Here is a 17,617-nt window from a genome sequence, read left to right on the forward strand (position 1 = left end):
AAAATGCATGTGAACGTTGAAATAGAATGTAGCTAGCTATTTCTCCCAAGCAATTTGCATAGTGAAAATCGGTTAAAGATTGATATGATCCTAACTTTAGGGTTTTAGAACATCGCCGTAGGTAGAGAGACCCATCTTATCGGTGATTAAATCACCTACTTGATCTTCTGTCAAATTGTGCTGTTTCGCTTCAATCCAATTCATATGGAAACTAACCTTAGCATAATTCCGTACTATTTGGTATGCTATTTGATGTATAAATAAAGTGAGATAATCGGTGAATGCAGCTGAACATTGTAATCTCGTCACTTCATCATTCTCTGTATTTTTAATTGAAGTTGCTATTTCCTCACGAATTGATTTGAGTGTAGCTTGTAATTCATCTTTCTTAATAAATGCTTGCATTTCACTACTCAGATCATTTTTCAATACATAAGTTTTGCTAAACGTAGTTAGCAATGTATTCAAATCGTTTTTTGAAACAAATTGTTCAATCCCCTCCATAAGATTTGTCTTTATCATATTACTCATTGCAGATAATCGATCTTCAAACTCTTGTTTTGTTATAACAATGTTATTTAATGCCTGCACAGTTTTATCCAAATATTCCTTATCAACCGATAATGAATGAGTTTCATTTACTCTAGTAAAAAGTTCTGTGCTAAGTTGTTTCAATCTGGTATTTAGATAATTTCTATCTAATACTTGCAAATCTTTAATCTTGTCTGAGATAACTTTCAATTTCTCATCCAAATAATTCTTGGCAACTTTATTATCGTTGATCGTATTCAAGTACGATCTGAATATCTCTGTTGTCTATTTGAGATCATGAAGAGAATTCTCCAAATTGATAGATTTCTCTTTAAGTCCCCTATCGATATTGTCAGATAACTGTTGTAATGTACTGAAGATGTGTTCCTTTTCGATCTTGTTCAATCCAATATTCTTAACTATATTAGATAATTGTGAATCTAAATACGAATGCAGAGATTCACTAACACCCTGTTGATTAATTGCCTGTATTATTCTCTCACTAAAACTGGTAAGATCTGGTTCATTCCATACAATGTCTTTCTTCGCAGCGACTCTCTCGCTTTTACCTCCGAATCTGTGCACGCTCATTCTGCAACTAAACAATAATTTTACCTTCACGCAATTCCTCTATAATTGATGCAATCTCAACATCATGACCTGAGTGCCCAGCAAGTTTTGATGATTTTAATAAATGAAGTCTCTGAACCAATTCGTCATAGTTGTCATAGTATTGGTAAATTCTATTGCTAGAAGTATTTTTTTTGCAAATTTCAATAACCCAGAACCTCTCTTACTTGTTTTTTTAACAGGAAACAGCATTTGAATTAAGCGAGACTTTACACTACTGTTACGTTTCACATATCCTCGTCTATCCAAATGAACTTTTGTTATTGATAAAATCTTCTTGTATTTATTTAGATCTTTTTCATCAAAGAGATATGAATTTGGTCTTTGGGCAAATAACAGTTCTAATAGTCCATGTGTAATTCGGAATTTTTCGTTATCAATATAAAAGAAGTAGTTATCAAAGCTAACAACCATCTCACCCATAAAATATAATTTTCGGTCAGAATCATAGGAAATTCCATAAGGAATCGAGTTATCCAATTTTTCACTATGAAATGTATACAAATATTGTGCAAGCACTTGATTCTTTATCTTCTTTATTTTGCCGCTTGTATCACTCTCAAGCCTAGTTGAATTAAATATACTTGATTCGTTCATGCTTAGATCTTTTTCAGCTGCTGATGGTGATGCAACTTCTATTGTTTCACTAATATCATCATCATCATGTTTTTCTCCCAATTCCATACTTTCTTCGTCTTCTTCTTCTTCTTGTTCCTCCTTTTTTGGTATAAAACTCTGATCAGAGTGGTGAGAAGATTTAGTTTTCCCCATTTCAACTAGAGGTGTGATAATCGGTTTAAAAAGTTTTTCTCTGTAATCGTCAGATTGCTTTTCAAAATGTACAATGCTTCTATGTTTATCTCTAATAACTTTCCTCAATTTCTTAATCTTATCGATTAGAGCAACACTAGCGTTTTGTCTTCTACGAGACATCCTCATTCTTTCACTGCTACTCACTCTCTACTGAATGTCAATAAAGTTATCCAGACCCTGCCTATATTTTCCACTATTAGCTGCACATTCGGTCATAATAGTAAGAAAACTATGCTTCTTAGAATTCCACACATTTGAACACAATTTACTGAAATCTCTGAAGCAAATATCTTCACCCACATAGTCTCTATGTATTAATTTGAGTGATAATTGATCAATTTTGAATATAACAATCATATTTGCATTATCTCTGGTGAAATGTTTTTGTGTTGCACCATAACTTTGAATTAAATATGCTGTATCAATATTACGATGTCTACCCATAGTAAAATAATCTCTTATTTGAGGTGTGTGACTAAGTTGTAAATCATCGAATATGACAAGAGAAAATTGTTGAATTTTATTCGGGTGGAGAATTCTCTCGGGAATATCATTGACATGAAATTCAATACCTTTCATTTTTGAAAAGACTTTTCTTAAAAACAAGTACTTATCTTGATATTGGCTTTTAGTATTTAAATAAATATGTTTAAATCTCAATCCATTTTTGGAAAAAATCAAGTTGAACAATAAATTCGTTTTACCGCATGCAGACGGGCCTACGATGAGAATTCTAGCGTTATGTGGTATCAATGTACCATTCTTACACCATACAGGCTTTTCCTCTTGTGCAATTAACTTATCGAAATTTACAATGTCGAGTTTGTTCATGTTGAGAAAGTGAGATATACAAACAGAACTGTTTCATGTGTCTGGTTCACTCGCTAATGAAGCGTTTCTAGGTGACACACATACATGTACTCACCCATTCAACATCTAGTCACCTTGTGCCACATGCTACTAGCACTTCTCTATGACAAAAATGAGAAATGAAAGAGCGAACATTCAATTCAAGTTGTTTTTATTTAAAAAACACACACAATGTAAAGAATATTACAATGATTATCATTGATGTGGATAGATAATTATATAATGTACATTATTTACATCATATGATCTTACTCTAATTATTTACAACAAATGTGGATAGATAATTATAATGTACATTATTTACATCATATATGATCTTACTCTAATTATTTACAACAAATGTGATTCGATAAAATTATACCATGTGATCTTACTCTAATTATTATTTACAATCTTACTCTAATAAGTTCTCTCGATTTATGAATGATGGTTGTGGAAATCCAATCCATTTCACAAGCAACTTATCCTTATCTCGTCTCAATATTTTTTCTATCAAATAAACATTTCTTTCAGATTCATTCAAAAGTGTTTTTTTAATTTCTTCTTGATAAAACCTACCCTGTATTATCTCACCACTAAGATCTTCTAATGAGTAAGTGATAGGTCTTGTGGGATGTATGCTCACAATTCGGAAATATTCGGATGACCAATTCATTAGATATTTTTTATCAAATATCTGTTTCTTTTTAGAAATTCTCACAATATCACCTAGCTTATATTTTGGTTTCAACACTTTTAATTTGAATCGTCTATTAAATGCAGAGTTTAGTGATTCTAAAACACGTTTACGATGTTTTTTAGTTACATCTTTAGGTCGCATTCCAATGCTACTGTGTACTGTATTGTTATAATCATCTACAATATTTTGTAAGTTATTAACCCAGTTTTTACTCCCACGTTCAGTTAAAGATCGATATATTTTTGATTTTATTGTACGATTAAATCTCTCAGCGATACTAGCTTTCTTATCAGTAAAAACAGAATAATGCTTGATATTATACTTATCTAACAAATCTTTCACATGCTTATTAAAATACTCCTTCCCTCCATCTGTCTGGAAAAAACGCATATGTTTATTCTTACAAATAATGGGTTCGAGTGCATTATAAACACTTTGTGCAGTCTTATTCTTTAAAGGTATACAATAAGCGTACTTAGTAAAACAATTAATAACAACTAAAATATAACGATATCCTTTATTGAATTTAGATAAGCTACCCATCTCAATCAGATCTGATTGATATAAATCGTTCTCATTCTTCAACTCATATCTGTGTGTGGGGTAATTTACACGTGCAGCAGAGTGAAGCTCTGCTGCTAATTTTGCTCTAATATTACTCATTCTTCTTCTTTGTGTGAAGACACGCTTGAAACAGAATTCGATGTGTTGGTCACTAGCTCGTTACACACACACTGATCTGTGCCATCAGTTTGCTATTTTGTAGTGACCGAATGGTAATGTATCGATTCCGTTCTCTGCAATAAAGCGCTTGTCATCGAACGGGCTTAAACAAACCTTTGCGCATTCAATTTGATGCATGTTATGATTGAAGGATCTCAACATATTACATTTTTCTATATGTTGGCATCGTTCAATCAAACATTTCTTATACAAGTCAAAACTAAGTTTTCTATTTTTCACATGTGTCTTCACACCTTTTGCTACACACTTATTTACAGTTTCCTCCTTCTCATTATTTACAAGATATGAATATAATTTCGCCCGTAATCCCAGAAAAGATTTTAAAGGAATGAAGCTGCCTCATCCTTAAATTTCCCTACAACTTTATTCCTCTCATTGGAGAAGCATTCGTGCTCAGCTGGGTAATTTGAAGTGTCAAACAATTCTAGATTTTCTCTTATCAGTTGGTAGACGTCGGGTGTCTCCAACGATAAGAGGAAGCTATCTGTATCAGTCATACAAAGCTGGATGCGTTGCCATGGTATGATTTTTTGCAATTTACAATAGAAAAAATCATACATGTGTAGTTTACTCAAATCCAGGATGCAGAAACCTGAATAGATTGGCTTATTCATTTTTAGTTCCAACTTTCGCGAGAAAACCGCAATCACATCCGAACTTATTATCTGCCAGCGTTTACATAGGGGATTTGAAATGTACTTATCTAGACGCTTGGCGTCTGTGATAATTTGAACATTACATTGATGCCGATTTCCCTGTATCGATTTTCCGAAGCATAAGTTACTCATCTGTTTAAAAAAAGACTTCAAATTTATTTTTCGCGGCTTGCCTATTACAGGTATTGAACTCAATGTAGTTCTTCAACCAAGGCGATTGGGAAAAGCTAATGACGCGATGTACCTTTGTTAATTGCAATCCGAGTTGAAGGTACAGTTTCAAATTCATGTAATGAACAATGTACCTCTCTCGATCAAAAAGTGTGTTCATGAGTTTTTTAGTCAGAGTTTGACCGTTCTCATTGGTTTGGTACTCGGAGAACAATTCGCTAGGAGGAATTTGATGAAGTGGAGCGAGAGGGAAATTGGCATGCATATCATGTAACTCCTGTGGGTACTTGAGATCACATTCAATTACATAACCAGTTTCTGATTCACTCTCCAAATTTGTAAAGTCAAGAGCATGGATTTCTTCCTCTGAGAGGAACTTGAAATTTCCATAAGGTAAGAATTGATTCATAGAGTGGGCATACAAAGAATTACAATCTATATAAAGCAAATAGTTACTTGGTTTTGTGGGATCGTATGTGTCAGGGATGTGTTTGTTATTGGCTTCGCAATAACGCTTGCCAATAAACGAAACACCACCGCGCATTCCTGATTCAAACAATAGATGTATATCGGGATCGCTAATCAATTGGAGTTCAACCCGGGTGAACTTTAACATACAATTCCAAGTGTAATGAGCAAGCGAAAGAAAATGAGTCACATCGAGGCCATATGACCTAAAAAGCGTTGACCTCATTTCTTCGAAAACCTCAACTAATAGCATGACGTCTAGGCACAGATAGAAATCATGATACTCGCCGAGAGATTTCAACTTGAATGTTGAGAACACTCTTTGTGCATGCTCATATTCTTTGGGGGAGAGGGGTGTATCGTTAAGATCATTATAAAAACATTCTATCGGAGGGAGAGAAGTCTCAGCGAATTTTTCAGGGCAAGATATGTACGAATAGGGATATACTCCTTTTTTCAACAAGAGTTGCCTTTGTTCGAGATCGGGGTCATTAAATACTGAAAACAGACGTTTGAACTTCGATTCCATATCTGTACTATCTACCAAGTTGCGCACTAATACTTCTAAAGATTCATTCATAAATTTATATGAATCTAAAAACTTGATTTTTCCCACTGTCAATGTCAAAAATCTTTCTGATGTATTGGCGATACAGGAAATTTCTTTTTTACATTTTCCGAGAGCTTTTAGAATAAAATGACTGTCAAATCCGCTAAAATTATGGAAGTAACAGCTAATCGTATCGTCAGTTCGAGTATTTAAATTACACGACACATGAGCAGCACACAAAAACTTTCCATTTTCATGTGCATGATGGCGTACCTTTGTGTCTGTTTCGGTAAAAACTTCATCGCAAAGGCCGCACTTATCAGCGTTTTGAAATTCGCGTTGCTGACGATCACTTAAATGCTCCATCGGAATTTCACATTTTATATCTGCACTCAATAAATCGCCCAGTTCGATTATTTCCTTGAGAAATTTCTCCATGATCTTTTCATTGATATTACTCGATCTATAGAGTACTGGGCCATACGCGATATCTCCATTCACATCAATTACAACGAAACAATACCCGCACGGAATATGACGCGCTGTTTTCTTGGTGTAACTTCTGGTAATAGGTACATCATCAGATTCATTACCATCCATATTCACAACAAATGTTTCCAAATCCGCGTAGATTGTATACTTTTTCTTCAAAGTCGAACCGGGTTTTTTAAATTTGATTGTCTCACCTCGTTTTGGGTATGAAGTTCTCTGAGACTGGAACTTTGAACAAAGCTCTAGATGTCTCATCAAATTTGCTTTCCCATCCCGGTTTACTCTTTTGTCTGATGTAAATCTGTGAAAACAGAAATTACAAACATCTACTTGTGCTTTAGCTTTCGAAAGGTGAGAAAGAAGACGCGACAATCCGTTTTTCCCGTTCGCGGTGTTAATTAAACAAAAATGAGTTTTTCCTGCATCGCCTTTCAACATTAAAAGATTAATTTGGTATTTACGCGTACGGAATATGCTTGTTCGATAGGGGAAAAACTTTTTGTTGTCATACGCGATAACATGAATTGCGATGTCTGTATTGAGAATTTCAAATTTCTTTATGTCGCGATCGGTGGTTGGGAAATTAACTCCGCGAGTGTTCAGCCTGTGAGCAAATTTGCTCAAATATTTCACCGTTAAGTGACTGTTATTCGGTTTCTGGTGAAAATAGGCTAGAACACTCCACAGAAAACACTTTTTATCAGAAAGATTTTTGATATTGATAACACATGTCTTATTCTTGATGAACTGGGGTGTTTGAATATAACTGCTTGTGTATATTGGATTATATCTAATCACATTTACATCAAGCGAGTCGATCTTCTTCAACACCCACCCACTCCCAAATCGAACAAAGTTATCGAATGAACTTAAAATTTTCCTAACTGCTAACATAAATTGTTCATTCAATTCGTCATAACTCTCCAAGACATTCATGCCTATGGCCGAGTAGCTATGAAGATTCACAATGGATGAAACAGCTTCGGATTCCTCTGATTCTAAAACTACCATCTTATACAATAATACATTTAATACTAAAAACCATTTAACATTTCCTTCGAAACGTGCAGCGTGTTCTCTTATTATCTCGAAAACACGAGCTTTCGAGTTTTGAAGCACATTTTCAATGTCAGGTGCTACGTTTTCGAAGGAAATGCGATGGCGAATTGCTCGCGAACTCACGCCTCCAACCCTGTGTTCTCTGCTATGCTCCATCTCTGCTACTAGCGGGTTACTGAAAACAAACAAAGAATATATTACTATGGCACAGAATTAGATATAAAAACAAGTAAACATTAATCTAAAAATCAGTTGTGATTTAACAAGCTGCAAGTACAGTGCAAAAAATGCTATCACAGGATCAGATTTTCATGCACGAACGATTGAGGTTATTAACATTTGATAATCGTTGGAAATTAGAATCGAGTCTGTTGTCACCTCAAAATATGGCTAAACAGGGTTTTAAATTTGTGCGAGCACCTGACGTTGTTCAATGTGTGTTTTGTTCAGTATATTTAGAAAATTGGTTGGCAACAGACGATCCTAGTAAGGAACATGAACGATGCAGTCCAAATTGTGGATGGCGCAAAGAAGATAATATTTCATGTGAAGAGGAGAATTTCGATAATAATATTCTACGACAATATGAAGAACGAGTTTTAACTTTCCATCGTCCAGAACCATTCAAGCTCTCGGTATTTATTAATAGAGCAGACTATTTTGCAATAAATGGATACTTTTTACATGAGAAATCATATCTGCAATGTGTATATTGCAAATATATTATTGAAAATCCTTATGAAAAAGTGATACATGTTCCATTTTGTATATATAAAAAGATGAGCTATAATGGAAAAGAAACGACAAATGATGAAAAAGAAGATGCTGTGGGAAAACAAGCTGGATATTGTACAATATGCACTCTGTTGTAATCGAGATATTAGTGATTCCTAAGTGCATTGTAGTAGTATCAGGAAAGAAGTAAGTTCTGAAAAATCATGATTAGAAAAATAAAGAATTGTATCATACTTACATGCAATGAATGATGTGCTGTACTGTCTCTCTCTCTGCTTACACTCCAACTCTCAGACTAGTTCTTCATACGTCTTTCCTCCTCGAAGACTGGAGTGATTATGCAGTCTCGAACTCTGTGAAATCAACGAACATAATGAAAATCACAATAATATTGAGAAGAAATTTAGCAAGTCAACATGTGATGTTAATTATGAAAATTAATGAGGAGATTACATTGCTCTCACATTCGAAATATTGTTATTCGAGATATCTGGAAGTGAGAATTCGAGTGCATTGTGAGAATTTGATATTTTTTCTCTGAATGCACCTTGCTGTACGTGTAAGAATGCATTTGTATGTCAAGGATGTGACAAGCGGGAAAATGCACTATCTCTCACTCATCCTAAAACAGAGAGAGAGAGAAACGAATGAGTATATAAGCAGCGGTTATTGGATTTGCCAGCTTCATTCGAGCACTAGTCACGTTCCTGTTACACACATATCCTCGTTATCATCATGGACTCATCATCCACACGTGAGCAGTACATCCTTCCGGATACACCTCCTCAACAAGAGCCTTCATTCCCATCTTACTGGGCAGCGCAAGCTGCGCGGAAGAAGAAGATTCCTTCTACCAATAGCAGTGCTGCTCCCCCTGCTGCTGCCGCTGCTGCATCCGACTCCGAGGAGTCGCCGCTGAAGAGACGTGGAGTCTTCGTGGAGAGAGGGATGAGCAGCGATGACTTCATTATACCAGACACACCACCATCTCATCTGGGATGGGCACCGAAGCGTGTACCACTAACAACGATTTCCACCAACAAGCAGCAGGGGAAGAGAAAGCTGCAATTTCTGGAGGAGGAAGAGGAGGAAACCAACTTTGTACCCTCAAAGGTTAGTTATTTCAAATATTATTAACATGTAATGTGAACAGATAATTTTAAATCTTTATATGTTGTCATTAATTTGTTGAAAAGCTTGCTAGTATCTGATAAATTTCTTACTGAGAAAAACTAATTTCCAATAGATCTGTTCACATTACATGTACTCACATTGGAGTTATTGATGAATCTGATTTGAAAGACAATTTCTTGATAACGAATATAGGAACTTAATTCAACTTTAGAGTTCAGTTAAGATGTATATTCGACTTCATGAATATGATGATTACATTGATATATTCATTTGAATTGAGCATAAATTGTTTTATGAAATCAAGAAATATAATTATTTGAAGTGATTAGGTTGAATGCATGCTACTATCTAATAAATACTTTAGTGAGAAAAAACTAATTTCCAATAGATGTCTTTGTATTACATGCATGCACAATGTGATATTAAATGATTAGAGTTCAGTTAAGATGTGTATATTATAATGAATACTTTTTGAAATTCAACTGATCAAGCTTACTAGTTGATTAGAGTTCAGACAAAAATTGAATAAGATGAATATTTTGATTTCATTATTATGATGCTTACATATTATTTGCACTAATCATGCATTTTTTGCTATAATATTGAAGTGATGTGTTAAGAAAATTACTGATTTAGTTGATAGTTATATTGTGATATTAAATGATTAGAGTTCAGTTAAGATGTGTATATTATAATGATTACTTTTTGAAATTGAACTGATCAACTTACTAGTTGATTAGAGCTCAGACAAAAATTGAATAAGATGAATATTTTGATTTCATTATTATGATGCTTACATATTATTTGTACTAATCATGCATTTTTTGCTATAATATTGAAGTGATGTGTTAAGAAAATTACTGATTTAGTTGATAGTTATATTGTGATATTAAATGATTAGAGTTCAGTTAAGATGTGTATATTATAATGATTACTTTTTGAAATTGAACTGATCAACCTTACTAGTTGATTAGAGTTCAGACAAAAATTGAATAAGATGAATATTTTGATTTCATTATTATGATGCTTACATATTATTTGTACTAATCATGCATTTTTTGCTATAATATTGAAGTGATGTGTTAAGAAAATTACTGATTCAGTTGATAGTTATTTGTTGCAATGAAAGAGTTTGCTTATTAATTTGATGTATGCATCACTATTGGATTCTGCAAGAAATATTATTTCAATAACTGATATTACTCACTTTGTGTAGAGAATGTCTTGTCAATCTGATGATATCAAGTTGAGATTATGACAATAATCTGTTGATCACAAGTAGTCTGATGTAGAGAATGTCTTGTCAATCTGATGATATCAAGTTGAGATTATGACAATAATCTGTTGATCACAAGTAGTTGATAATCTGAAACAAATTATAATAAAGTTACTAATCATAGATTTTCATTTAACAGAAACGTATGTCTGAGAACACCTCCATGGCTCCGCTACTAGAGGAGGCAGCCGCGCGGGATGATGATGATGATGACTTCATCGCACTCATCAATAAGCCATCACCAAAACCGTGGATGCCTCTCCGCGAGCTGGCGGAGGATGTTCCACATACTATCATCTCCGTGCGAGAGGAAACGAACCATCATGGCAGACGAATTATTTTGAAAATTAATATCGCTTCTACAAAGAAAATCTCTGAGGTATACCTGCCTCAGAGATTTTCTTCATAATTTCGCCTTGTAAAGTTGTTAAATTTAATTCTAAGTGTAAAAATTTAGGAATAGTAGTGAAGCATATAACCGCTACATGGAGTGACATTAAGATTGTTAAAATGTAACAATCTTATTCTCATAGCATGTAGCGGTTATATGCTTCACAAGTAGTATATAATGTAAATATTGTAGTGTTTGATAATAAATTGTAATATTGTTTTTATAAAAAAATTGTTCTTAATTCTCACCTGTTTGTTGTGTCAAAGAAGAAGATGTAGAATAGTACACTGTTCACGCAAGAATAGACCCTCTTGTAACTGAACACTCAATGAATGTAGAATAGTAATGCTCTTGTACAGTCAATGAGTGTTCGCTCACAAGAGAAGCTATTTTATAGTTGCTGCTGCGCGTGCACGCGCATGTACCATATGTCAGTCTTGACCTTGTTGCGAGATTCTCCTCCATCTGTTTGCGCTATACACTCACTATAGATATTGCAATCTATTTTTATCAGTATGCTTACAACACTTGAATGGAGAAGTTGTGCAATGAAGATAATCGTATGGAGAGTTTTATTTGTTCTTCTCTTTATAATATGTTGTGTGAATATGCTATTACTTTTCCATATTGCTTTGAAAAAATATGATTCAATGCAAAATGATAGTAAGAGAATATTGGAATCTATACAAAATGTACGAAATAAGATTAGGGATTTGGAAACACCTCAATTGATGCAGGAATCACTGCTAGTAAGAAATCATACATTATCTTATATCAAATCATGTGTCAATTCATCAGATGCTTCTCTCGATGTTAGTCTAAGACATTGGTATAGATTTATGATTGATGAACGTTCAATTCTTTGCAATTTCTACAAAACTTACAACATACTTAACAAGTGTGTTAATAAGACACATCATGATGATAGAAAATTGTATTCCCTATTGATTAAAACATACCAACTTTGTAGTAATATATAAAGCACATAGTGAGACAATTTCTTTGTCTCTCGATTGAGGTTAAGTGTTTGATTAATTAACCTCAGTCGATGTTCAACTATTGAGTTGAAAGGTAATGAAAAATGGTATGTAGAAGAAAGTTATCTTCTAGGAAACGAGGTAAAGGAATCTTGAGTTCGGCTAGCAAAATTGTCAAAGGTATAGCGGGTACTGCGGGGGACATTACATCAACTATTATAAATAAATTAATAAACGCATCACCTGAAATTCACCTCCCGGGGGGGCTACCAGTGGTGTGGCCCTGGCACCAAGGTTAATGAAAGGTTAAAGAGAGGGGATCAAGGTATAAATTCATTAGATAGAGCCTGTAAGGTACATGATATAGCATACACTCAAAATAGTGATAATAAGTCGCGAGCGATTGCAGACAGAGCTCTTGCAAACACAGCATGGGAAATATTCAAGAATCCAAAATCATCTCTAAGTGAAAGAGCACTTAGTTATCTTGTAACAAACGTGATGAAAGCTAAAGCAGCGTTTGGCGGTGGATTGAGAAAGAAGAAGAAGAAGAAGAGCACAAGTGTTGGGAAAACTCATAGCAGCTCGATAAGGAAAAAAGCTATTGCTCAGTTGAAACAGCATATTGCAGGTAGAGGTTACTATTTGAAACCGTACCCTCCAATCTCGAGTGGTGGTCGTATTTTGATTGGGCCCAACCCCACATCCTCCTCCTCCTCACCATATGGTGTAAGTTTATTCCCAAAGAAAAAAGGAGTTAAAAAACGTAGAAAGACAAAGAAGGTGAAAAAATGAATATCGATGGTGAATTGTCCAATCACGATCTAATAAAATGGTGTAAATTATTACAAATTCCCCTACGAGGTGTATACATGATAGATACATTACCTAATAAAATTCTAAAAAATGAGAATTGTATTGTTAATTTAGACACTCAACCAAACATGGTACACACTGGGTTGGTTATAAGAAACGAGGATCAAATGTTTACTATTTTGATCCAATTGGTAATTTACAACCACCTTATGAATTGAATAAATATTGGAAAAAAGAAACAGGTGTAAATATTTTTTACAATGTTGAGCACATGCAACCATTACATACAAATATATGTGGACACCTTATGCTCTTGTTTTTTGCGAACCAGTTGTAATCCAGTATTTGTACCGAAAACATATAAGATGGTTGTTATTACATTACGATCTAGATCAAGTGATCTCTATGAACATTTACAAGAAATTCTCGATTTGGATAAAAATAAAGAATGGGAAATTGGATTGATTAATTTCTGTACTTACAATAGCATTGCAAATGTTATAAAAGGTAAAAATTCTACCTTCAAATATGGTGATAAATTAATTGATCTTGATACGGGTGCATATGAAGTTGATGACATTATATTAGCTTTAAAGAGTAAATTGAATAGTGACGAAAAGAAACTTAATATAAGAGCTAACACGAATACTATGAAGCTCGAAATTCGTTCTGATAAGCCTATTGACTTTACATCATCTACTTCAATAGGAAAAATGCTTGGTTTTGATAATGTTATATTACAACCGAATAAATGGTATTATTCTCAGCATTTAGTTAGCATAACAAATATTGACTCTATTGTAGTTGAGTGCAATATAGCCTGTGGGAGTTACTCCGATGGCAAACAGAAACATATTATATACGAGTTCTCACCTAGAGTACCTAGCGGGTATTTGATAAATGAAACGCCTAATCCGATAATCTATATGCCTTTAAACACACATAGAATTCAAAGCATTAATGTAAAGGTAACCGATCAAGAAGGATCGTTTATTGATTTCCGAGGAGATATAATTACAATTAGACTTCACATTCGTGAAAAACAAAGAACTTGAAATGGGATTCCTCGTTTTCAAACCTCGCACTAGCATTTGCTCACAGAAGCTCATTAGAGACTCGAACGTGATAGAGTCAACACCTAAAAAGCTACGTGCTATATCAGCGAAAAGCGCGAGAATATTGGAAAAGTTGGGATTTATAGTAGATTGGCGTCATGTACGGCGCAGCAATTAGTGAAATTCTCGATGTTGAATCTCAACTCGAGTTCTATAATGATATTACTAAATTTCAGTTCCATACTCATACAGTATATTCGGGTCAAGAAATTAAACCCTCAGATGAAGCTCGCATCCATGTGGCTTCTATGGATCAGTACAGCCTTCCATGCAAATCATTTATATTTATTGAGGGGGAGGTGAAGTGTACAAAACCAGCTGCGAAGGCTGGGGATGCTCCGATAGAAGCTAAGTATATATTATCCAGTAACCTCATTGGAAATCTCTTTGATGAAATTCGATATGAATTGGCTGGGCAACAAATTTCTAAATCAAGACTAATTGGATTAACATCAACAATTAAAGCTATACTAGTGAAAAATATGTTTGATAAGAACACATATCACTTGGCCGGGTTTGACAGAGCAGGATATACACTGAAAGATAATAAGTTTACATTCTGTGTACCTCTTAAATTAGTTTTACCATTTTTTGAAGACTTTCAAAGAATAATTTTAAACTTGAAACAAGAACTTGTATTATTAAGATCGCCAACAGATCTCAATTGCATCGAGTCTACAGAAGCAACAAACGTTAATATAAAAATAACGAAGCTTCAATGGAGAATTCCCTATATTACTTTAGAAGATCATGTGAGGTTGAAATTTTTGAGATTGCTCGATGCTGATACACCGCTGAAGCTGAGCTTTCGTCATTGGGAGATTTCAGAATTACCAAATTTACAAAATAGCACTGTTCATTCTTGGGCAGTAAAAACTGCATCCCATCTCGACACACCAAAGTATGTTGTTTTAGCGTTTCAAACAGATCGTAAGAATAAAATTAATAAATCAATCTCGGAATTTGATAGTTGTAATCTTCAAAATGCAAAGGTCTACTTGAACTCTGACTATTTTCCTTATGAAAACCTCCTTGGTAAACAAGAATTGATGTACCGTATGTTTTTGGATTTTCCCTCGGCGTACTATAACCATAGTATCAATACTGAGCTTGGAACAGAGATTGATTTCGACACATTTTGTACTAAAACACCCCTGATTGTAATTGACTGTTCACATCAATCTTCTCATTTGAAATCCTCCACAGATATTAGAATAGATATGGAATTTAAGGAAGCTGTACCTCCAAATACTTCCGCTTATTGCATTTTAATCAGTGATCGTATCATGGAGTACACTCCTCTTACTTCCATGGTGAAGGAAGTTCAGTAATTTCTCGATAGAGCACAAGCTATATAAGTATTGCATTTTTCAAATTTTACTCATTTGAGGTTATAGCTTTGATCGGTTAACATCTAGAATGTCTTCTAATTCTGAGAAGAAAACACGCTCTATCGGGATACAGTGTGATCTTGATAAGGGGGAGGAAGACAGCATCTACTATGACTCAAGATGTAGTACACCTATAATGTCTTCTAATTCTGAGAAGAAAACACAATCTATTGACACGCAGTGTGATCTTGACACCGAACAAGACTTCTTCTACTATCACTCAAGATGTAGTACACCTAAACCATAGGAGGAGAATGGAGGGGGAGGAGGAGGAGGAGGAGGAGGAGAAGGAGGAGAAGGAGGACAAAGGAGGACAAAGGAGGAGGAGGACAAAACAGCGCAAGAGGAGGAAGAAACACTCTCCTGTAAAAAATTTGCAACAGTCGACATGCATTGGTTCAAGGGAAATTCTAATAAAATTATCGTGAAAGAAATCGGAATCGTAGATCAGGTAAATAGCTTTGTTGTGTTACATTTCAAGTCGCCATTTGCAAAGTCAGAATTGAATGCTAAATTGCATAAGCAAGTAACATGGGCAGAGAACAATTATCACAAAATACGCTGGGAAGATGGTCATTTTATTTATACAGACGAATTATTGATATCTTATCTTGAAGGATATGATAAAATCTACACAAAATGTACAGAGAAAGCTAAGTTTCTTAGAAGCTTACACAAAAACGTATGTTGTTTACCGGATGAAATTGAGAAACCAAATTTTAACTACTTTACAAGTTCTTGGTGTTATAATGCCTGTGAAATTCATCATCGCAATCCGCACGGTCGATGTGCGCTCTTCGCGGCGGTTCATTACAATACTTTGATAATGAAAAATATGGACTCATCTCCAAATTTCATGTGCGAAAACAATAGAATGCTTAGCATGAAAAAATGTCAATTCTATTCAAATACAGAAAAGAAAAACTTTGCAAGATATGGCTTTTTCTATAACAGACAAGAAATTCAATGTGTTTATTGTATGCAAGCATTGAAATATCATACTGCTCGTGTATGTTGCATTGGAGGGAAGGCACAGGTACCGTTTAATTTCTCTATATTAGTACCGACATATGTATAGTTTCTTCATTTGCTCATCATGAACCCGTGCAAGTGGATGCAAGCTGATAGTGAATTGGAAATGAGGTTAGAACAGTGTATTGATTGGTATGATGCCTGTGAAATTGCAATTAAACATTCAACTCATGAAAATCATCATTTGGTGAAACAACTAAAAGACATTTTCTTAAACACAGTGAATTTGAACGATATAAATGATTATCTATGCTATTACAGACCCCATAAACTGTCTGTTAGTAAACTAATAAAAATTGAAGAGGAAGTGATGAACAATTGTAGTGAATTGTGTAAATAAATTTCTAGTGTATACTCGATTGTTTTCATTTTCCATTGTACCTGCAATGTCTAGGTTTAATCGTTCAGTATTGCTTTGTTAGTTGAGCTGTAAAGATCTCACATGCGTTGAAGCTCAATGCTATAAGTGTGCAGATACAAGTAGTTTCTTATCACGTTTTACCTGTACATACACTCAACTGAAAAATATGGTTGATTGTTATAGCTTTTCAAAGTTCAAGAAACTATCTCGTCTCTTGATGACAATTTCATTCAATGAATTTGATCTAATTGCAAAGAATATTAAATTTTCAACGGGTGATGAGGTGAGTGATCTTGCATTAACAAAAACAGAAAATCTTCACTTTCCAATTCTATCTGAAATTTTTGAATTACTGGATACATTAGAAACCGGTCATTTCCATTATGGTTGTTCAAATAATGATGAATCATTAGCTATTGTTAATAATTCTAATGATCTCTGGAAATGCTTATATGACATTGCCAATAAAAAATGTAAAAGATCATAGTTCGCTCTCTAGGTGGCGGGAGATGTGCGGGAGAGGTGTGGCAGGAGCGGGGGAGGTAGGATTGGTGCGGGGGGAAGGGGGAAGGTAGGATGGTTGCGGGGGGAGGGTGGAGGGGGGGAAAAGTCATAAAAAGTCTCGCAGTATGTACGCTTGGACACTTGGCATCTACTTATATATATATATAATATATATATATATAATATATATATATATACACATATATATATATATACACATAT

At 34.4% G+C, this 17,617-nt stretch overlaps 1 protein-coding gene across 1 annotated transcript; it reads left to right on the plus strand.

Annotated features, from left to right (window-relative positions):
* Nucleotides 1-9,088: 9,088 nt before the first annotated feature.
* Nucleotides 9,089-11,217, plus strand: LOC120353927. The gene is made up of 2 exons (XM_039439472.1): nucleotides 9,089-9,511; nucleotides 10,948-11,217. The coding sequence occupies exons 1-2, from the start codon at nucleotides 9,134-9,136 to the stop codon at nucleotides 11,215-11,217; spliced, it is 648 nt and encodes a 215-aa protein (XP_039295406.1). The 5' UTR covers nucleotides 9,089-9,133.
* Nucleotides 11,218-17,617: the final 6,400 nt, after the last annotated feature.

This window comes from Nilaparvata lugens, chromosome 12 (genome assembly GCF_014356525.2).
Source record: "Nilaparvata lugens isolate BPH chromosome 12, ASM1435652v1, whole genome shotgun sequence".
NCBI classification, from domain to species: domain Eukaryota; kingdom Metazoa; phylum Arthropoda; class Insecta; order Hemiptera; family Delphacidae; genus Nilaparvata; species Nilaparvata lugens.

Bases quoted from the DNA above. Each gene is read 5' to 3' on its own strand.
- LOC120353927 (XM_039439472.1), top strand. From the start codon at position 9,134: ATGGACTCATCATCCACACGTGAGCAGTACATCCTTCCGGATACACCT. The intron at 9,512-10,947 runs GTTAGTTATTTC...TTCATTTAACAG, and splicing joins CCAACTTTGTACCCTCAAAG to AAACGTATGTCTGAGAACAC.